The sequence below is a fragment of the Neophocaena asiaeorientalis genome, unplaced genomic scaffold (assembly GCF_003031525.2).
Source record: "Neophocaena asiaeorientalis asiaeorientalis breed wild unplaced genomic scaffold, Neophocaena_asiaeorientalis_V1.1 scaffold348, whole genome shotgun sequence".
Classification (NCBI taxonomy): Eukaryota; Metazoa; Chordata; class Mammalia; order Artiodactyla; family Phocoenidae; genus Neophocaena; species Neophocaena asiaeorientalis.
Window position 1 is genome coordinate 1,256,481 of NW_020172672.1, and position 23,700 is coordinate 1,280,180.

At 48.4% G+C, this 23,700-nt stretch overlaps 1 protein-coding gene across 1 annotated transcript in view; it reads left to right on the forward strand.

The window, feature by feature from the left end:
* Window positions 1-23,700, forward strand: part of GALNT16 (polypeptide N-acetylgalactosaminyltransferase 16) — a 95,398-nt gene continuing 71,698 nt past the window's right edge. The window contains exon 1 of the mRNA XM_024739659.1: window positions 1-280. Coding sequence (XP_024595427.1) covers window positions 104-280 — 177 coding nt within the window. The 5' untranslated portion in view covers window positions 1-103. The remainder of the gene's footprint in view (window positions 281-23,700) is intronic.

Here is a 23,700-nt window from a genome sequence, read left to right on the forward strand (position 1 = left end):
CCCGGAGAGAGGGAAAACAAACAGCTGAGGCTGCGAGTGCCTCCGCCCCGGCTCCAAGAGCACGCCGGCCCGGGCCCCTACTCCGGGCGCCCAGCCGCCCACCATGAGGAAGATCCGCGCCAATGCCATCGCCATTCTGACCGTAGCCTGGATCCTGGGCACTTTCTACTACTTATGGCAGGACAACCGAGCCCACGCAACATCCTCCGGCGGCCGGGGCGCGCAGAGGGCCGGCGGGAGGCCGGAACCGCTCCGGGAGGACCGCACCATCCCGCTCATTGTGAGTACGCGTTGCGAGCCGAGCGGCCGGCCGGGGAGCCGCGGCGCGCGTCCTAGCCCCGCGTGGCAGCAGAGGGCGAGAGGCCGGGCCGGGGGCTGCGTGCCCGCCGCGCCCCGCCGGCTTTGTATACGTTGGAGCATTCCTGTCCGTTGTTATGGCAACCTCTGTCGGGCTAGCGGGGCCAGGGCGCACGGGTGGAGGGAGGGTGACAGCGGGTGGGGGTTGGGAGAAAGTACTGCAAGTTTGGACGCAGCCTGGGCCGGGGGCCGAGGGCCGGGGGCCGGGGGCCGAGGGCTAGGGGTTGTCCGCGTCTCACCCGCCCCCGAGGGCGGCTGGACCTTGCGCGCGGCGAGCCGGCAGTGGGAATCACACGCTGCTAAGCGCGTAGGTGGTTGTGCGCACCCCCCTTCAGCCCCTCGGGGGCAAAGGACGTGGGGTGGGTGCGCTGGGTGAGGCAGGGTCGCTAGGGACTTGCTGGACTTTGAGCTCCCTTCTCAGCCCGGGTCAACTTGAACCTGCTTTTTGGGGGGGCACGGAGGACTCCCCACTATCACCCCCGGGGTTCTTCGGGTCGGGGAAAGGTCTCGTCCTGAAGGCGTCCCACGCCCCAACACCAGTCCATCACGACGCGCTAACTAGCAGTGTCTGCGCCCAGGCTCGGAGATTGCCTCTCACGAGGTCAGCCCCGCGATCTCAATGCGAGCGGGGAAACCAAGGCGGCGGGGTACGGCGGAGGTGCGGGGGAGCCCCCCAGGCGCTCCGGGGACCTGGGCTGGGGCGTGCCTGTCACCGCCTCCGCCCGGGCCCCGGGAGCCGGCTCTGTGTGTCAGGGGCACCTGTTGAGACGGGAGGCTCTGGAACCCGCGAGAGGCGTGCTGAGGCGGGCCGCAGTCTTCCGATGGGGGTGGATGGTGGGCGAGACTCTTGGGCGACCCGACTCGCAGGACAGACTGCTGGGCCCGGTGCAGCCTGGCCGGCGGGGGCCGGAAAGAAGGAGAGCAGAGTGAGGGGCTGAGGGTGGGGGAGTGGAGCAGGGTGGCCATTCTGAAAGATCTGGGTCTGGGGAGGCAGGGGTGAGGAGCTCCTGGAGAGGCGCAGGGTCAGGAGGGCAAAGGTTTGTGTGGAGTAGACTCTGAGATCTTTGTGCCAAGGCAGCTGAGCCCCAGGAATACGGTGTGTTGTTTGTAGTGGCAGTTGTAGGCGTGGAAGTGCTCTCGTAGTCCCATCCTGCCCTAGATTCCCTTTCTTGTTACCTACCTGGAAAGAAGTGAAAATCCCCTGCAAAAGAACCATATTTCCAGGCTTTGCCTGAGGAGACCTTGGGGTTTGTGGGTTTTCCCCAGCCCCACTCCCCCACTGCCAGATCCCCGTCTGGTTGAGCTCTATCGGGGTGAGCCTGACTAGGTGGAGTGTTCCCTTCTGGGCTGAGGGTCCCTGCCACTAAGACACTGTTTCCAAAGCACTTGTGGATATTTGGACGGAAAGGCTGATGAGGGAAAGCCTCCTGTGTTAAAGACCCCAGAATGTTGGGATCTAGGTGGACAGATTCAAGTCGGAACTGGGCAAACCAGGAATGGCCCCATACCCGCAGGGAGCTTCCACAGCAGGGACTCATCCAAGCTGCCCTGTTCTTACGCTCTGAGAGGGCCAGCTCTGGTCCAGGGTAGGCGGGCCTGGAGTGGCAGGGGAGAGGCAGGCTGCCCAGATGTTCTGTCCTTCTCTGTGGTGACGTGATGGAAGGAGGGTCTGAGCTGGAAGAGGAGGAGGGGAGAGAGGAGGGGGAATGGAAGGGAAAAGCACAGAGATACTAACTGCTGCTCAAAGCCTGAGGCTGGTCTCATCACGGGTGCCTCTGCTTCAGAATCCGGGAACGCCACTCAGACTGAGAGCCTGGGAATGGTGCTGGGGGCTTGAGGGGGGGCATTGCTGGAGGTGGGCGGCACTCGTTTTGGGGGGTGGCAATGGCAGGTCATGGGAGCTGCAGTGAACATCCTCTCGACCCTCTCCCTGTTCCCGTGGGGTTTGACTTACTGCAGATTAGAAGAGGGCTGTGAACTGGAAGCCGAGTAAGTTTAAAGTGTGAAGGAGTATCGGGGAGCCAGGAATGGAGGTGCAGGAAGAGAGGGAGAGTGGAAGTTCCTGGGAGTGAGCCGCGAGCCTCCTCTGGCCACTCGGGGCATAGCCAGCTTCCTCGTTGTTCTTAGGCTTTAAGCCCTGAATGTCTGTTCCATAGGCATTGATCCCCAGTCACACCCTGCCTTTGACACAGCCTTGCATTGTATTCCCATATTCGGGGTATTTCGCTTCAGTGGGACTTTCAGTCATCGGCCTGTCTCCTCACTGAATGGAAGCTATCATGCAGGGACAATGCAGGAAGCTTCTTGCATCCCCACCTTGATGAGCACAGCAAGACTTAATAAGTACTGTTACACGAGTGAAGAAGGATTTCTGCCCAACTCTGGGAGCAATGATCCAAGCTTCATATCCCACTAATACTTTATTCCAGCTCCAGCTGACTATAACTAGAGAGCCAGGGGAATGTGTGTTCAGCTTCTCTGGGAGGTAAACCCTTTGTTCAACTTAAAAGGGGCAGGTGCAGCTGAAGATTTAATTTCTCTTTGAAATCTGTGGTTAACCTCTCACTGGTCTTCTTGCCATTCCAGAACACGTCTCTGTCTAGTTGGACCAGAACACGCTGCATGTGGATTTTCAGATTCTTAGGGAATGATGTGGCTAGTCCGGCTGACAGAGGCTGAGAAAATTCAGACAAGCATCATCATCACTCCCCTGGGGAATCAGAGAGCTGAGCTGGAAAAGGGAGGGTCTGCATAACAGCCTGGGCCAGGAGGCAGCTCCGTCTTCACAATGTCTGGGTGATTCCAAGCCAGCCAAGTTGTTTCTGGACCTTGGAGGCAACTGTTTGGCATTGCAGGGTGTCGGCATGGCAACCGTATGGCCCAGATATCTCAGGGAGGTCCTAATTTTTAATATTCTGTCCTGTTGTCAGCCCGTGTGTCATAAATTTTGATGTGAAAAATTGGTTATAGAATCTGTAGAACTAAAGGGAGATACTGACTTCATCCATAAATGGCTGCTTATGATGTGGCAGGGTTTGTGATTTTTCCATGCTGTACGTTATGGGCAAGGCAGTGGATTTGGGGATATCCATTTGAATCTACATTGATGCTCGCTGGCTCTGGACTGCAGCCAAAGCAGGAGGTGGAGCAGACACAGCTGGCCTTCAGTCTTTAGGACTCACAGTCGGGAAGAACATTTGTGATTGGTTTGGTTTTCCATATGCTAATTCTCTAATAGGCATGGGTGGGATGCTAAGGTGTTACATGGAATTTCACTTTACAGACATATTTTTAAAAGACTGTCCATTGTGGGTATTTTCAGGATAGGTGTACTCATTTGCAATGTCTCCTGTTTGAAACCATGAACGTTTTAGGCAAGAGTTTTCCTAAACTGGAGTTTTTTATCCCACAGTTGGGATACTGCTGAGTGAGCATGGACAAAAACTTACGTCTCTGGACCCTGGGTATTTTATACGTTAAATTTGGGTGAGGGAAATTCCCTGGTGGTCCAGTGGTTAGGACTCTGCGCTTTCACTGCGCAGGGCACGGGTTCGATCCCTGGTTGGGGAACTAAGAGCCCACAAGCCTCACGGTGTGGCCAAATAAATAAATAAATAAATGTGTGTGAAATGGTTTGTTAGGTGTGTTGATCCTTGGATAAGCTGATGATAGCTTCCTTTCTAGAAGCAAATAAATGGCTTTAAGAGAGTTCTTTTGAATGGTGTTGTGAGATTTATGGCTAGCGGAGGGATACCCCTGTCCAGAGTTGGTCCTGTAGTAACCCCTGAGGCCGCACAGGGATCCCCACTTACCTAGTAGAAGGGAACAAAGAAGGTGGCTTTTCCAGCACTGTTCTCTGAGAGCAGAGGCTTCAATTAAAATAAATATGAATTAAATTATATTTAATTTGTGTAGGTGCCCAGTTCTCTTTGCCCCACAGACACCCCCAGTTCCCTTTGCCAAAGTGTCTGAACTGAAAGGGCTTGATTTCCCATCCCTGAATTACTCTGTAGGGTTCCAAGGAATGGAACTGGGGCTAGTGGGTAAAAGTTGCAGGGAGAGAGATTTGTTTTTACCAGAAGCAACACTTTCTCACTGAGCTGTCACTGGAATGGTCCAAAGGCTGACCAGCGTTTCTGTTCACACTCCCTGTGGCCAGGTCAGCGCTTTCGTCCAGCAGCAGTGGGAGGAGGAGAAAAAGGCCCGTGGTCCTGACTGTGTCGGAAGATGTTAGGCAGCTCTGTAACCGAGTTTGAAATAGGGCCCAATTATTATACTGCAAGAGACCTGGCGCCCTGGGAAGCAAGGCTGGCTGAACACACTGAGACCAGGGAGGAGGGTGATGAAAAAGAAACCCATAACTGCCACAGTGCTGTCCCCTCCCTGTTCCTTTGGAGCTGCCAAACAGGGAAGGAGAGGGGGCCAAGGCTGGTCAGAGGCAAGGCTGCAAAGCCGGAAGTGCTGGTCTTCAGGCTCTTTCCTGCTCCCCAGAACGAGGCCCACAAATGTTTTCCACCCACCTGAGGCCCCTTGAGTCTGACCTTCCCATATACCACTTCTATTTCCCTCATCCAGCCTGGGGAGAGTTTCCAGGTGGCCTGTCCTGCGTCCCGGGGCCTTGCCCATTGCTTTCCAGGGCGGTGCCGGCTGGCAGTGCCCCTGAGCTGTGTTAATGGGGGAGGCTGAAGCCCAGGCCTGCCTGGCTCCCCAACACCCTGAATTTCAGCCACACCCTTTGCCAGTATCTGGTTAGAGACAGTAAGGCCACTGGAGGACTTCTGTGAACATTTCAGAACCGGTAGGAGTGGCAGACAAGGGGTGTTTGGGGACAGAGGGGGCCATCATTATACTCTGTAGGCAAGATAAGGCTCAGGCCACAGCTGGGGAGACACCGAGGCAAGTCTGCCCCAGGTATGGCCTTTCCACTTTTCTGGACCTATTAGGAAGAGCTGCAAGTTTAGCTTAAGGGCACCAGTGCCACTTCCTTGCCATTCCGTGAAGTGAGGTGTGGCTCCGTGGAGATGAGGACAACACTGTCTCAGAGCACAGGGGTTGGGGGGCGGGGTGGTGACCGCATCTCTTAACATGCTCCGAATTGTGGGCCCTGACGTTGAGATTCACCCAGGCCCTGGCTAGGCCAGGTCCAGGCAGAAGGAAACGGCTCAGGATGGAAACGGATGTTGGCTGCCAGGGATGAGGAGGTGAAGGGATAGAAAGAGGAGGCAGAATGAAGGCCAAGTGATCCCCCTTCTAGGCTCAACCCTGCTCCCAAGGGGCTGTGTTTCCATAAGTGAGTCACTTCCACTCTCGGGGTCTTAGTTTCCTCATCTGTCAGATGAGGGTTGAACTAGAGGATCTCCAAGGTCCCTCCCAGCTCAAACCAACTTTGACCTTTTGGACCCATTCCTGCAAAAGTGAGGTGGCCCCAAGCCAGGGCTCGTGGTCTGATGGTGCTTGGATTAAGGAGAATAAGGCCGGGGGTGAGGTGTACAAAGACCAGACCACTTGTGTTCGGAAGAGCATGAAACCAGTTCTCATAAGGAATAAACTGTACCAAACCCACCCTGTTCTCTTCTCTTGAAACACTGTCTGATGGAGTGACGCAGCTCACCTTCTGCTGAAGGAGAATTCCATTGTATTTGTGCGTGTCTGGGAGGCATGCAGACACATGTGCAGGAGTGTCTCTGGGTGGACTTCAGACTCTCAACAATCCGGGAAGACCAGAAGGACTTTGCAACAATCTGCAACGACCCCTGAGTAGAGAATTCATAGTCTCAAGCTCTTGGACTTTATTCAGAAGACAGGCGTGGAATTAGGCCACAGCCTAGTAATCCGCTTTTTTTGGCCTCTTCGCGAGGCATGTGGGATCTTAGTTTCTCGACCAGACATCGAACCCGTGCCCTCTGCAGTAGAAGCTCACAGTCTTAACCACTGGACTGCCAGGGAAGTCCCCGAAATCCACACTTTTTGTAAAAATCAGTTTAAGGAGTTCAGAAAGTTGTCCATCTCCTGGTAACCTTCAGGTTTTCATAGGTTACATATACAGTAGATTAAAAGAAGCAAGATGAGGACAGAGCTAGGAGCTGCTGATACACTGAGAAGTGACAGGTGACAGCAAAGGACCAACCAGCCATGTGAGGTTGGAGCAGCCCCCCTCCCACAGGTACACACTGGTCAGAAGTGCTGAAGGCATCGTTTATTCCTTCACTTGACAATTATTTACTGAGTACCTACTGTGTGCCAGGACTGTTATAGGCTCTGGGGATAACAAAACAGGCAAAATCCCTGCTCTCAAAGAGCTCACATCCTAGTGGGGGAGACAGACCATAAATAGATATACAGTGTGTTAGGTGATGGCAAACGCTATGAAAATAAAGTGGCAAAAGGGGACGGAAAGATGAGAGAAGGATGGCCAGAAAAGGCTTGTTGGATAAGATGGTGTTTGAGCTGCAGCATGAATGGAAAGAGTGAGCCATGCAGACATCTAGGGAGACAGTGTACCAGACAGCCAAAGCCCAGGGCAACTATCTCTACAGGGTAAGCAAGGGTAAAAGTGGCCCAAGGTGAAAGCCCAGATCATTAGGCCTTGTAGGTCATGGCAAAGATGGGCTCAGAAACATGTTCCTGAGTCATCAGGAAGTGATCAATTACATTCAGTTTACTGGCTTGGGATGTCAGGGAGCTTATGTCATTCAGTTCAGAAAGATTTCCAGCAGTGTCGTCAGATATATTAGTAAGTGTTGGTTCTTAAAGAGGTAACTAGGTTCTTTGAAAAATGCTCTATGGCTGGAACACTTCGTTTCCCCACAATGTGAGATCAGTGAGGTACTTGTGTGTCCTGTGTGTGGGTGTGTGTGTGTGTGTGTGTGTGTGTGTGAGAGAGAGAGAGAGAGAGAGAGAGAGAATTCTTTGAAAAATGCTCTATGGCTGGAACACTTCGTTTCCCCACAATGTGAGATCAGTGAGGTACTTGTGTGTCCTGTGTGTGGGTGTGTGTGTGTGTGTGTGTGTGTGTGTGAGAGAGAGATAGAGAGAGAGAGAGAGAGACAGAGAGAGAGAGACAGAGAGAGAGACAGAGACAGAGAGGAGGCTGGTAAGGGGGAACAGAGGGTGCTAGTGCCTGAAGAGATTTAAAAGACAAAAGATAACGGAGCCCTTGTTTAAATATTGGAGTAGGGCAGGATGGGAGACTGCTCTGGGGGAGAGTTTTGTGCAGGAAGGAGAATTCCTCTGTGCGCTGGTACCTGATCCAGCACCCCTTTGTTTCTTTGTCTGGTTCGTGTTCTCTTCAGGTGCATTCGGGACTCCGGAAAGGATGTTTTCTGGCAATGCAGGAACTTGGAATTCTTGCCCTTTCCTGCTCTCTTCTGTACAAACAGACCCTGGAGGCTGAAGCATCCAGGGCCTTCCCGCAGACAGGGAGGTGGGCACCTATGCCTGGGTGGACACCTGAGGCCTGGCAGAATCAACGACCCCACACAGCTTTTTGTTCAGGCGGGAGGTGGGTGAGAGGGGCTGCTTTCTGGAAGTGGGCTCTGCCTGGGCCTGTCTGAGGCCATGTGCACTGATGTTTCGTGGATTTCCCAGTGCCCAGGAGACTGGTATGATGGGGCTTCATGTGGCCGGCAAGCTGCAGCCACTCTATTTTTGTGGTTCAGGTCACACACCTTCAGTCCCAGAGCCCTGTCAGTCATGCCCTTTTAGACACCGCTTTTCAGACTTCAGATTTCCATCCCTTTATCTTCTTACAGCAGCTCCGGCTTTTAGCTTCTTTAAACTAACTGCTGGGGAGGGCTTCTGACATTTCAAGGTCTTTAATTTCAAGAGGGTCTGGCCTTGATGCCAGAGGGAACCTATGTCGCCTTCCAAAGTGGCCAAGTCAGTTCCAGGGGGCTTAGCTTCTGCTGCCTCATAAGTCTGCGACCAGATTCTTTGCTTGGAAGCCATCTTTTCCCCTTCCTGTGAAATCCCTTACTGGGTGCTGGGGGACAGCTGGCGGGGGGTATGGGAGGCTGGAGGCATCATCCCAGCGTTTGGGGTAGAGCCCAGCCTGAGGCTCAAGGAGAAAGAAACTGTGATTGATTAGTGATGTCTGCTGTGGTGCTGGTGGGTTGAAGGAGTAAAGTGGTAGGACTGAGCCACAGCCCCCAGATAGTTCACCAACCCAAGAGGACAGAGGAAGAAAGGGAACCAAGGGACAGAGCGCACCCTACAGGGACCAGGGAAGGCGATGGAGGACCTTTTGGAGCCACAGGCCAAGAGGGACTCCAGATAGGAGCAGAGGTGCCCATAGTAACGTTTTAGTACCATCTTGGTGACACCTTGTATGGGCATGAAAATGGCAAGGGCCTTCTCCCAAAACACCAAAAGGAAATGACTTGCCCCTGGATGAACCCCCAAATTGCCCACCCCTGGTTTTTTGCAAAGCAGAAACACAGCATCACCTAGACAACCCTTCCAGCCAAGCAGTGTCCCTGAACCACACCTCGGCAGGGGCACAGAGCCAGGTTGGGGTGGACTAGCCCAAGAACTGCAGAGCCTGGAGCCTGGGAGATCTGAACACCTGTGCTGGGACAAATCTGAGAGCAATCCAAGCTGAGAGAGTAAGAAGGGGCCTGGTCAGTGAATGAAACCGGTTGTGAGGCCCACACCTGAGCAGGCGTGTTCAGAAGAGCCAGGCCATGGGTTCCCTGAACATAGTCACAGGGGCTCTGATGGGAGATGGCAGCTGCCCACAGGTAGGGAGAGCCCTGCAGGGTCCAGACCTGCACTGACCAAGGTCAGCAGCCACCAGCCCCATGTGGCTATTGGGTACTTGAAACGTGGCTAGTGCAACAGAAGAAACTGAATGTTTCATTTTATTTAATTTTAATTATTTAAATTTAAAAGCAGACACCCATGTCAGTTATTGGAAAACTTCTAGGAGTGTTTAGAAGAACTTCAGTATATGGAATCTACATTTTCAGCTGTAAATTTTATGAAATCTCAATATAGATAAAATATTTCGGGTGAAAATTTAGTATCTTTTTTTAAATTTGATTTTTAAAATATTTATTTATTTGGTTGCACTGGGTCTTAGTTGCAATAGGGGGGCTCCTTAGTTGCAACTTTGTGGGCTCCTTGGTTGCGGCTTCATGGGCTCCTTAGTTGTGGCATGCGAACTCTTACTTGCGGCATGCATGTAGGATCTAGTTCCCTGACCAGGGATCGAACCCGGCCTCCTGCATTGGGAGCGCAGAGTCTTACCCACTGTGTCACCAGTGAAGTCCTGAAAATTTAGTATCTTAATTGAAATGTGCAGACTTCCCTGGTGGCGCACTGGTTGGGAGTCCACCTGCCAATGCAGGGGACACGGGTTCAATCCCTGGTTCCGGGGGGATCCCACATGCTGCGGAGCAACTAAGCCCGTGCTCCACAGCTACTGAGCGTGCGCTCTAGGGCCCGCAAGACACAACTGCTGAGCCCAAGTGCTGCAGCTACTGAAGCCCACGCGCCTAGAGCCTGTACTTCGCAACAAGAGAAGCCACTGCAATGAGAAGCCCGTGCACTGCAGTGAAGAGTAGCCCCCTCTCGCCTCAACTAGAGAAAGCCTGCACGCGGCAATGAAGACCCAAAGCAGCCAAAAAATAATTTAAAAAAGAAAGAAAGAAAGAAAGAAATGTGCTATGAGTGTAAAGCACATACTGGATTTCAGACACTTAGTACAAAAAAGAATTAAAATACTTTACTAATATTTTTTATATTCTGTGTTGAAATATTTGGATATATTGGGCTAAATAAAATATATTATTAAAATTAATTTTACCTGTTTTTTTCCTTTTTCTAATGCGGCCACTAGAAATTTTAAAATTATATATGTGGCTTGTATCCTGTTTCTTCAGATGTCGCTCGTCCTTACATGTGTTCATGACCCCTTTCTAAAGCGCTAGGAGGTTGTCAGCAGAAGGTTATATATAAAGTAAAGAATGTGGCTATGTTCCTAGCTTACCTTGACTTCAAGATGAGTACTTTCTGGTCCAGCTGCTGCTGAGTCTTTAGTTCCTAATTCACCATTATCTATGGGCACAGACACCTCCCAGTCTGGGCCCTCATCCTTATACCATCATTAAAACCAAGGTCAATGTTTTCTTTCAGTGTCTTCTCTTTTTAAAGTCCCTTCAAGGGCTTCCCTGGTGGCGCAGTAGTTAAGAATCTGCCTGCCAATGCAGGGGACACGGGTTTGAGCCCTGGTCTGGGAAGATCCCACATGCCACGGAGCAACTAAGCCCGCAAGCCACAACTACTGAGTGCCCACACCTAGAGCGCATGCTCCACAACAAGGGAAGCCACTGCAGTGAGAAGCCTGCACACTGCAATGAAGAGTAGCCCCTGCTCGCCACAACTAGAGAAAGCCGTGCACAGCAACGAAGAACCAAAAGCAGACAAAAATAAATAAATAAACCCAAACAAAAAAACAAAGTCCTTTCTAGACATACAGATGGCCAAGAAGCACATGAAAAGCTGCTCAACATCACTAATTAGTAGAGAAATGCAAATCAAAACTACAATGAGGTATCACCTCACACCAGTTAGAATGGCCATCATCAGAAAATCTACAAACAACAAATGCTGGAGAGGGTGTGGAGAAAAGGGAACCCTCTTGCACTGTTGGTGGGAATGTAAATTGATACAGCCACTGTGGAGAACAGTACGGAGCTTCCTTAAAAAACTAAAAATAGAATTACCATATGACCCAGCAATCCCACTACTGGGCATATACCCAGAGAAAACCATAATTCAAAAAGACACATGCACCCCAATGTTCACTGCAGCACTATTTACAATAGCCAGGTCATGGAAGCAACCTAAATGCCCATCGACAGACAAATGGATAAAGAAGATGTGGTACATACATACAATGGAATATTACTCAGCCATAAAAAGGGATGAAATTGGGTCATTTGTAGAGATGTGGATGGATCTAGAGACTGTCATACAGAGTGAAGTAAGTCAGAAAGAGAAAAACAAATATTGTATATTAACACATATATATGGATCTAGAAAAATGGTACAGATGAACCAGTTTGCAAGGCAGAAATAGAGATACAGATGTAGAGAACAAACGTATGGACACCAAGAGAGGAAACTGGCAGGGCGGGGTGGTGGTGGTGGGATGAACTGGGAGATTGGGATTGATATATATACACTAATATGTATAAAATAGATAATTAAAAAGCCTGCTGTTTAAAAAATAAGTAAAATAGGGCCTCCCTGGTGGCGTAGTGGTTGAGAGTCCGCCTGCCGATGCAGGGGACATGGAAAATTCAAATAAAATTGAGGTATAATTGAAAAATAAAAAAGTGCCTTCTTCTCTTGCTTGGAGGAGAGGTAAGAGCAGTGGAGGCAGGGAGCCTTTTTACTCCCTTGGAAACTAGAGGGATTAGTTCCAGTCTGTTGCTTTTGGTGTTTTGTCTTTGTCCTGTTAGAGCCAGAATGACAAATAGGTCTCAGCTCTACTGCCAACTCAGAACCTGTGGAAGTGGTGTCCTGGAGCACTGTGGTGAGAAGGATTCTGAAACTGCATCCAGACTGAGTGGGAAACAGGCAGTTGATTAGCCATGTCTGTAAAGGGCAAGTAATGGGACTGTAGAACATGTACATTGTATTTACTGATCCTGCGTTGATGAAGCTGCCTTATCTGAGCGGTTTTCTCCGCTTAAAACACATGCTTTGGGACTTCCTTGTGGTCCAAAGGGTAAGACTCCGCACTCCCAATGCAGGGGGACTGGGTTCAATTCCTGGTCGGGGAAGTAGATCCCACATGCATGCTGCAACTAAGAAGTCTGCATGCTGCAACTAAAAGATCCCGCGTGCCACAACTAAGACCCGGCGCAGCCTAGATAAGTAAATAAAAAGAAAGATATGCTTTAAGACATTGACCACTTTGAAGAAGCAGGGATGAGGCTTGTATTGAGTCAGATGTGCAGAGGAATGTTCTTTTTTCTCCCTTTGGACATGGTACATGTTTAATATACAAGAGATGGGAAATCAAAAAGGACCTGAAAATCACCCTAAAACCCACCGTTCAGGCTTACCACTGTTAACATTTTGGTGAATAATCAATTCAGATCTTTTTTGGTGGATTTTTCTTAGTGAAATCTTACATTTTATCCTGCTTTGTACCTGGTTCTTTTCATATAACACTTTATCTTTCTATGTCACCTTTCTATGTCATTGTCTTCTTCCAAATATTTTTTAATGGCTGCCTAGAATTTCAGTGGGTGAATGTTCCATAGATTATATAATCACAGTTCATAAATGATGGATATTTACATTAGACTGAACAATATGAAACTGTTCTTTTTAGGTGAAAAATAGTCAAATGTTCGCAGTTTCATATGGTTCAACCAAATGTTCTCCTGTTTTTTATTTTCGTGAACAACACAACAGTGAATATCCTTGCAGGTAAATCTTTACACATAGCCTTGATTAATTCCTTAGATAAATACCTGGAAATGGAGTTGTTGAATAAATACCTGGAAATGGAGTTGTTAATAAAATATCAAAAAATAAAGACATAATCTGATAGGGCTGGGATTAGGGTGAGGTGAGCGAGGTGAGCACTGTAAGTGCAGGGCTGGATCCTGTCTTTAAAATTTTAATATTTGATTTAAGAAAATATTTCAGGGCTTCCCTGGTGGCGCAGTGGTTGAGAGTCTGCCTGCCGATGCAGGGGACACGGGTTCGTGTCCCGGTCCGGGAGGATCCCATATGCCGCGGAGCGGCTGGGCCCGTGAGCCATGGCCGCTGAGCCTGCGCGTCCGGAGCCTGTGCTCCGCAACGGGAGAGGCCACAACAGTGAGAGGCCCGCGTACCGCAAAAAAAAAAAAAAGAAAATATTTCAGTAAAATATAATCTATGTTAATTCCTGAATTTTTTTGGTGTCCCTTTACATTTTGCACCTGAGTTCCTCACTTCTCTCACACTAATCCCAGCCCTAGATAACAGTGGTATTTACCTTTTTGAATTGTTATGATGAGTGACTGCACGTAAACCTCTCAAAGCAGCATCCACGGTGAGCACAATAAATGTTGTGTACATTTCCACTCAGAAGGCATTTGTTTTCTAGTATGTGACAAGCACTGAACTAGAAGTTGGGGTGCAAAGGTGAATGAGCCCCGGCTCCTGCTCTCTAGTTGCTTGGGCTTGGAAGGGAGCTGATGAGGGTGGGGAAGTCTGTGGGTGCCATCACAGGGCATGTGCTGAGTAGAGCAAAGTCTTTGCCTCCCTCACTGAGAGGGTGATGATGTGGCTGAGACTTTATTTATTTATTTATTTCACAAGACAACTTCAATTAAAAATTTTTATTACATATATATACATTCTTTTTTATATTCTCTTCCATTATGGTATATCAGGATATTGAATAAAGTTCCCTGTGCTATACAGTAGGACCTTGTTGTTTATCCATTCTATATATAATAATTTGCATCTGCTAATCCCAAATTCGCAATCCATCCCTCCTCCCCCCCCACCCCTTGACAACCACAAGTCTACATCTGTGAGTCTGTTTCTGTTTCGTAGATAAGTTCATTTGTGTCATATTTTAGATTTCACATACAAGTGATATCATACGATATTTGCCTTTTTCTTTCTGACTTACTTCACTTAGTATGATAATCTTTAGGTCTATCCATGTTGCTGCAAATGGCATTTAAATCTTTTTATGGCTGAGTAGTATTCCATTGTATATATACACCACATCTTCTTTATCCATTCATCTGTTGATGGACACTTGGGTTGTTTCCATGTCTTGGCTGTTGTGAATAGAGCTGCTATGAACATAGGGGTGCACGTATCTATTTGAATTACAGTTTGGTCCGGATATATGCCCAGGAGTGGGATTGCTGGATCATATGGCAACTCTATTTTTAGTTTTCTGAGACACCTCCATACTGTTTTCCATAGTGGCTGCACCAACTTACATTCCCACCAACAGTGTTGGAGGGTTCCCTTTTCTCCACACCCTCTCCAGCGTTTGTTATTTGTAGACTTTTTAATGATGGCCGTTCTCATTGTAGTTTTGATTTGCATGTCTCTAATAATTAGCAGTGTTGAGCAACTTTTCATGTGCCTGTTGGCCATCTGTATGTCTTCTTTGGGGAAATGTCTATTTAGGGCTTCTGGTGGCCAAGACTTTAAAGATGAGCATATGCTGGCTGAACATGGAGAGAAAGGAATATCGGGCAGGAGGTGTGGCCTGAGCAAAAGCATTGAATGCTATGCCCAATTCCAGGTAATTTTCTAAGGTTGTAGCCTGGAATGGGGGGTGGGGGGTAGGTCAAGAATGAGACTGGGATGGTGGGGGAAGACCCTGGGGTTCCACCCTTAGCCGAGCATTCGTTCTGTTCCCAAGTCTCACTGACTACAGGAGAGCTCAGCCTAGAATGGTCCACTTTTACTCCCAGGGGTGCCGCTTTCCCTGGGTAACAGAAGTGGCAATATTGATGCCTAATATTGATTTCTTCTTCTTATTTTCCTATGTTTAATTGCAGTAAAATACACATAACATAAACTTTACCATATAAGCCATTTAAAAATGTACACAGTGGCATTAAGTACATTCACACTGTTGTCCAAGTGTCGCCACCATCCGTCTCCAGAGCACCTCCATCATTGTAGACTCAAACTCTGCACCCATTAAACACTAACTCTCTCTTCCTGCCAGCCCTTGGAAAGCACCATTCTACTTTCTGTCTCAATGAATGTGCCTCCTCTAGGTACCTCCTATAAGTGGAATCATACAGTATTTGTCTTTTTGTGACTGGCTTATTTCACTTAGCATAGTGTCCTCAAGGTTCCTCCATTTTATAGCATATGTCAGAATTTCCTTCTTTTTTTTGTTTTAATTTTTGAGTTTTATTTTAATTTTTTATACAGCAGGTTCTTATTAGTTATCCATTTTATACACATTAGTGTATATATGTCAATCCCAATCTCCCAGTTCATCACACACACACCCCTACCCCTGCCACTTTCCCCTCTTGGTGTCCATACGTTTGTTCACTGCGGTGATTTATGTCAAAGAGTGTTCTTTGTATGTTTTCCTCTAAGAGTTTTATAGTGGCTGGTCTTACATTTAGGTCTCTAATCCATTTTGAGTTTATTTTTGTGTATAGTGTTAGGGAGTGTTCTAATTTCATTCTTTCACATGTAGCTGTCCAGTTCTCCCAGCACCACTTATTGAAGAGACTGTCTTTTCTCCATTGTATATCCTTGCCTCCTTTGTCATAGATTAGTTGACCATAGGTCAACTAATGGGTTTATCTCTGGGCTTTCTTTCCTGTTCCATTGATCTATATTTCTGTTTTTGTGCCAGTACCATATTGTCTTGATTACTGTAGCTTTGTAGTATGGTCTGAAGTCAGGGAGTCTGATTCCTCCAGCTCGGTTTTTTCCCTTCAAGACGGCTTTGGCTATTCAGGTCTTCTGTGTCTCCATACAAATTTTAAGATTTTTGGTTCTAGTTCTGTAAAAAATGCCATTGGTAATTTGATAGGGATTGCATTGAATCTGTAGATTGCTTTGGGTAGTAGAGTCATTTTCACAATGTTGATTCTTCCAATCCAAAAACATGGTATATCTCTCCATCTGTTTGTATCATCTTTTATTTCTTTCAACAGTGTCTTATAGTTTTCTTCATGCAGGTATTTTGTCTCGCTAGGTAGATTTATTCCTAGGTATTTTATTCCTTTAATTGCAGTGGTCAAGGGGAGTATTTCCTTAATTTCTCTTTCAGATTTTTCATCATTAGTGTATAGGAATGCAAGAGATTTCTGTGCATTAATTTTGTATCCAATTCATGCAGGTTTTTTGTCTCGCTAGGTAGATTTATTCCTAGGTATTTTATTCCTTTAATTGCAGTGGTCAAGGGGAGTATTTCCTTAATTTCTCTTTCAGATTTTTCATCATTAGTGTATAGGAATGCAAGAGATTTCTGTGCATTAATTTTGTATCCTGCAACTTTACCAGATTCATTGATTACCTCTACTACTTTTCTGATGGCATCTTTAGGATTCTCTATGTATAGTATCATGTCATCTGCAGACAGTGACAGGTTTACTACTTTTCCAATTTGTATTCCTTTTATTTCATTTTCTTCTCTGATTGCCATGGCTAGCACTTCCAAAACTCTGTTGAATAATAGCGGTGAGAGTGGACATCATTTGTCTTGTTCCTGATCTTAGAGGAAATGCTTTCAGTTTTTCACCATTGAGAATGATGTTTGCTGTGGGTTTGTCATATATGGCCTTTATTATATTGAGGTAGGTTCCCTCTATGCCCACTTTCTGGAGAGTTTTTATCATAAATTGGTGTTGAATTTTGTAAAAAGCTTTTTCTGCATCTATTGAGATGATCATATGTTTTTTCTTCTTCAATCTGTTAATGTGGTGTATCACATGGATTGTTTTGCATATATTGAAGGATCCTTGCATCCCTGGGATAAATCCTACTTGATCATGGTGTATGATCCTTTTAATGTGTTGTTGGATTCTGTTTGCTAGTATTTCGTTGAGGATTTTTGCAGCTATATTCATGAGTAATATTGGTCTGTGATTGTCTTTTTCTGTAGTATCTGTGTCTGGTTTTGGTATCAGGGTGATGTGGCCTCATAGAATGAGTTTGGGTGTGTTCCTTCCTCTGCAGTTTTTTGGAAGAGTTTGAGAAGGATGGGTGCTAGCTTTTGTCTAAACGTTTGATAGAATTCACCTGTGAAGCCATCTGGTCCTGGACTTTTGTTTGTTGGAAGATTTTTAATCACAGTTTCAATTTCATTACTTGTGATTGGTCTGTTCATATTTTCTATTTCTTCCTGGTTCAGTCTTGGAAGGTTATACCTTTCTAAGAATTTGTCCATTTCTTCCAGGTTGTCCAATTTATTGGCATAGAGTTGCTTGTAGTAGTCTCTTAATATGCTTTGTATTTCGCGGTGTCTGTAGTAACTTCTTTTTCATTTCTAATTTTATTGAGTTGAGTTCTCTCCCTCTTTTTCTTGATGAGTCTGGCTACTGGTTTATCAATTTTGTTTATATTCTCAAAGAACCAGCTTTTAGTTTTATTGATCTTTGCCATTGTTTTCTTGATTTCTATTTCATTTATTTCTGCTCTGATATTTATGATTTCTTTCCTTCTGCTAACTTTGGGTTTTGTTTTTTCTTAATTGCGCCCCTCCTACCGTCTCATTGTGGCTTCTCCTTTGTCCTTGGATGTGGGGTACCTTTTTTGGTGAGTTCCAGTGTCTTCCTGTCGATGATTTTTCAGCAGTTGGTTGTGATTCCAGTGCTCTCGCGAGAGGGAGTGCAGAATTTCCTTCCTTTTTGAGGCCGAACGTTTTCTCTCGTATGCATATACCGCGTTTTGCTTATCCATTCATTTGTTGACGGACACTTGGGTTGTTTCCAACTTTTGGCTCCAGTGAATGACGCAGCTATGGACATGGATATACAGATATTTCTTCGAGACCCTGATTTCAGTTCTTCCAGGTACATACCCAGAAATGGAGTTGCTGGATCATATGGTAATTCTGTGTTTAATATTTTGAGGGGCCGCCATACTGTTTTCCTATTCTTATTATTTTTACCAGATAAGAGAGCTGAGGCACCAGGTACATTGCCTGCCCCTGGTGACGCTGGTTGACTGAATGGGTAACTTGCCTAAGGCCCCGCAGCTAGAGGTGGGGGAGTGAGGTCAGAACAAATTCAAACCCAGGGGCCAACCCAGGGGCCAAAGGCTCTTTATCTCCAGGCTATTCCCATTTCCTGAGAGGGCCTGGCTGTCATCAGTCCTGGGAGGAGTCTCACCCTCCCTTCTCCCTTCCCTCCTTCTGGGGCAGAATCTGAGGATACAGCCCTTAGGGAGCCCCCCAACCCTTTGCAGCAATTAGTTCCAAAGCTGCCAGTGATAAGTGTGACTCTTAGGAAAAGAAAGGGGCAGGCAGGTCCAGCTTCAGTCACCCGCGTTCAGGAGAAAAAGAGCAGCTTGGGCTGCTCATGACTAATGAAAACTTGGAGCCTTCGCCCCATGCCCACGCCACTCCCCGAGGGCCCAGGCACCTGCTACTGTGTCATCAACCCAATCACGCTAGAGATTACTCCTCCTTAGCTGATCCCGCACACCCAGCAGACAGCGTTAGCGTTTGTACCTGACCTCCACGGTGCCTGGTATGTGGTGAGCACTGATTCTGGGATGATTGAACCTACAGGGCCTCCGGTATGATGGGCCCAGGGCAAAGAACTTTACCCACGTTCTCTGACTTGACTCTGTGAGCTAGGGACTGTTAGTGTCTCCATTTGACAGATGAAGATACTATGGCTCAGAGAGCGAGCGACCTGTTTGCTGTTGCGGCCAATCCTTTGCAGTGCTGGGATATGCAGCAGGGGGATGCTCCCCACAGACTCATACAGGAGAGGGGAGAGCTCCAGACTCGTTAGGTTTGGGAGGTCTCACTTGAAGCCCCCACTTGAATCCCTAGATTAGGCGGGAGGAAAAGAGGGGTGATTCCAAACCTGGTGGACCCCTGTGCCCTGCTTGTCTGCCTTCCCCTCTTTGCAGGCTTCTGGGAGCTCCGGAGGTGGAAAGGGCTCTCCTTTGTTGCGAACAGGGCTGTGTGGTCAGGACACCAGCCCAGCCCTCCATCCTCCTGGGCTCCACATGCTCCCGTGACCCGGGGAGCCCTGACTGCTCAAGACAATGACAGCACTCTATTCTCTCAGGACGCAAGGCCTGTGGCATTTCTGAGGCCCGATATTTCACAGGCCTGGGGAGCCCCACTAAGTCCCCCATCACTCCAGACACAGTCCTCTGCCCCAGCATGGGGGTGTTGGTAGCAGCTGAGCCTGTCCCCAGGGCCCGTCTAAACCCCAAGCCACCACGATGGTCATTAGAGAAATGATATTCCTTCTAAAATTACTTCCTGCTGGTGAGTACTTGCATACACAGAGCGTGTCAAAGACCAGGTGTTAGGACTATTGATTTTCCATAAGTTACGTGGTGGTGGTTTGCCCCAAAGGACCTCTGAGAGACATCAGAATTGATAAAGATTATGTTTGCACTTGGTAGCTTTTTTTTCTTTACATGCAGACAATTCAAGCTGCATGATGAGGTCAGTACCCTTCACAGGGGCTTGGAACCTGGGACCACCCTTGTCCTCTAGAGGCGATTCCTTGCATCGTTCCTTTGCACACAACCAGCTTGGACACGTTGTATGTTGGAGCACACAGGCCTGAAGTCAGCCAGGCCCAGGGTCAAATCCCCTACTTTATTGATCTCTTAATGTTCCCCCTGTTCACTGCGCCCCAGCCACACTGCCCTCCTGTCTTAACATCAGGAAGTCAAGTTGTTCTGCCCCAGGTCCTTTGTACAGGTGGTCCCCTCTGCCGAGAGCCTCCACCCCCACCCCAGAGCTGACCATACTGGCTCATCTCTCCTACCTTTTACCTTGCTTTATTGCCTTCCCCACACTTATCACTCCTGCAAATGATCTTGTTTATGTGTTCTTTACTGCTCTCCAACTCACCCCCTTTACCTGAGAGCTCCCTTCTGTACTACCAGAGCAAGACCTACCGTGCAGCTACCTGTAAATACGTGTAGTTACCATGGGGCAAGTGACCTGACCTCTCTAAGCCTCTGTTTCTTCATCTGTTCAGTGGGCATAATTAGTCATGAGGGCTACATTAAAAGAGATATACCATACACACGGGGGGTGGCATAGAGCAGGCACATCACAACTGGTGAATCGCTAATGTCCTTCACTTGAGTTCCTTAAGAGCAAAGAGCACGTCTGTCTCGTTGTGCCGGAGAGTGCCTGTAACCTACCAGTAAACACCGACCGAATCAGCGGGAAGCTGACCATTATTGGTAAGGCTGCTGTTTCTTTGCTCACAGCTTGGCCCTCTGTGGGCCGTATCACCCGTGTCTTGGTTGCCAGGACATCGGAGCGTCTGCCAGATTCACACTTGGCCTCTTACAGGTTTTGATTCTTGGGCTCAGGCGAGTAAGGAGCTTGGTGTAATACTCCAGGAAGCTTGTCCAGGGTAGGAAAGATGGGGTGATGGTCATCACAGGAGTTAAGACCGTGGACCCTGAAGTCTAACTGCCTTGGGTTTAAATCTAGCTTCACTGGTTATTAGCTGTGTGATCTTGGGCAAGTTACTTAACCTGTCTGTGTCTCAGTACCTACATCACAGGGTAGTTGACTGTTTACTATAAGTAGTGCTCTTAGAATGGTGCCTGGCACTTAGTAAGTAAGTGCTATGTTCAGATTGTTATTATTATTATCCCTCTGTTTTCTCTGCTTCCCTGTGTTGTGTCTTCACTCACGTAAGATACAATCATTAAACACCTACAATGCATCCAGAACTGTGCAGGGTACCAGGGAATCAAAGGTGAACTAGTATCCTGGCCCCTGTCCTCAAGGTGCTTACAGTCAGGCGGGAGAATACATGATGACAGAGGTGTGGATAGATACCAGACAGACCTAAGAAGAATGATCAGGGCTTCCCTGGTGGCACAGTGGTTTAGAATCCACCTGCCAATGCAAGGGACACAGGTTCGAGCCCTGGTCTGGAAAGATCCCACATGCCGTGGAGCAACGAAGCCTGAGAGCCACAACTACTGAGCCCACGCACCACAACTACTGAAGCTTGCGCGCCTAGAGCCCACGCTCTGCAACAAGAGAAGCCCGCGCACTGCAACGAAGAGTAGCCCCCGCTCGCCACAACTAGAGAAAGACTGCGCGCAGCAACGATGACCCAGAGCAGCCAAAAATTAAAAAAAAAAAAAAAGAATGATTCCGCTCAGCCGTGCCCCCTCCTGGTTTGGAAAAATAGATTCCTGCCTCAGGGTGCTCACACCTGCCTTGCTGAACATCTCTCTGACCCTCTCCCGGGACTAGACTCATCCTGACTTCTCAGAGCTGTCAGGGGCCATGGAGACCTGCATCTCTTCCTTCTCTCCCACCCAACCCCTGCTTCAGTTCCTCCAGGAAAGGCTGTCGGCTCTTTGGCCACAGGGAACGGGGAGCACAGCCGCCTCCTTGATGCTGGCAGTGGGGCCATCCTGCCACCTTCCAGCCTCAAGGACCCTGGACCATCACTGTCAGCAAGGACAGAGGAACACAAATGTCAGGGAGTGGGGTTGGCGGGATGGTGGCACACAGATAGGTATAACTGAGGAACCCTCAGCCCCGCCACTGGGGCTGCCACTTCAGGTAACTCGCGCTGCCTGGTGTGTTCCGAGGAGGTGATGGTTGGGAGCCAGAGCAAGGAGGCTCTTTTCACGTGGGCTGCTCACTTGTGACAAATGCTCCAGGGCAGAAAACTTACCACCTGGCCTCCGCTGAGCGGGTACGTGAGGAAACGCCGGGGCTCCCAGCTCCGTACCACAGCTCTGGTTCCTCAGCTTACCGTGAACTTGGGCAGATTACATCTCTGTCCTGCGCCTGTTCCCTCAACTGCAAAATGGGGACAATGCGGAGGATCAGGTGAGATTACGTGTTAAAACGTGTGGTACTGGGCTTGGCTGTATTATCACTTATTATGCTGGTGTCATTTATTATTGTCCCTCAACTGCAAAATGGGGACAATGCGGAGGATCAGGTGAGATTACGTGTTAAAACGTGTGGTACTGGGCTTGGCTGTATTATCACTTATTATGCTGGTGTCATTTATTATTGTCATCATTTTCCAGGGACATTTAGGTCACGCCTACTGCCCATCCCACGTGGAAGCAGGATCTCATGTAATAAAGGTCCTTTCATGTTCCTAACAAACTATCCTACATACCGTTGTCTGCATTTACATTCTAGGGAGGCTGTTGTGGTTTGTAGGAAGGAGAGGCCCCCAGGTTTCCGCAGACACTGGACACCTGGAGTTGCAGCTGCAATCGAAGGGAACTGAGGCCTTGTCTCCTGTCCTCCCTCAGGGACCATGTTGTCCTCACACAGAGGCTTGCGTCTCCTGGACGCACACTCGTGGTCCTCACTAGCCCTGGCTTCTCTGTGCTTCTGCTGACATGTGGCCCGTGATTGTGGTGACCCAGCCCCAGATCTGCCTTGTGGCCTTCACCTCAGTGTCTTTGCCCAGCCAGTGCAGTCTCTCAGTGTTCTACTGATCTCGGAGGGACAGCAGTGAACCGTGGCTTGAAGCGAGATCTTAGTTCCCTGCCCAGGGAGCTAAGGGTAGCCTGGATGAAAACCAGGAATCCTAGCCACTAGTCCCCCAGGGGCTACAGGCTAGAAGCAAAGTTCCCCTGGCTCTCCCCCCCGCTACCCTTTGAAAGCAAAAATATTTCAAGGAGGCAAAAACTGTAAAAACAGGTACAAAGTTTATCATTAGAGACACAGTACAACAAGGGGGAGAGCACACAGAGAAACAGTTTATTTATCTAAGACTGAAGCAAGGCAGAAATACACACCCGGAGAGAAAGAGAAAGGGTATGGGCGTTGTCCTCCTCTAAAGAGGTGATTTAAATCCCTTATACAGGACAGTCCTTCCAGGTCTTTGTTTACCTTTGGCCAATTATCTAGTTTCTTTTTTCACACCTGACCTGCCCTAGGGCCCTCCCCAGCATGCCTGGGCAACTTTTTGCTAAAATGGATCCCACCGCAGAGGCCCCTGGGGGTATGTCCACAGATTATTAGGGGGCGGCGCCCCTCCCTTTTTGACCCCCAAGGAGCCTTCCTGCGCATGTGCAGACAGGGAAGTTTTCCTTGACCTCAGGAGTGGTCATCTTATCTCTTTACTTCAGCAGAGCTCAGCTTCTGCCACTAGCTTTGTCCTTCGAGTGTCTGGGGGGAGAACAAAGCTTCACTTTTACTCCACTTGACAAACACCAGCTGTGCAGCCCAGAGGCCCATCTACCTCCTACCTTACTACCTCCTGAGAGAGCCGCTGATCGGCCCAGCCCCTCCCTCTGAGCCTGGCCACAGAGGTTAAATGTCACTAGCCAAGGCCTAGATGGGCCACCTTTGGGTCAGTGTCCACACTGGCCAGATGGCTGTGGCAAAGCAACCAGAGTCGTGGGGCGCAGATCACATAGATTACGGCAGCAGGGGCTATGGGGATGAGGTGGGCGGTGGGTCCCTTAAGAAGGAGGCGGGCAAGGGAACTCTCTGGAGGGATATTAACGTATTTCTCTGCGAGGATTTGGATGGCACAGGTGTATGCATTACCAAAATTCATCTAAAGGTACACTTAAGATTTGTGCATTTTACATCCACACATGAAACCTTAAACATGTTTTGAACTCTAGTTAATGATATGCATGCTGAAGTGTAGAGGGGTGATGTATTTCAAAGCTTTCTTT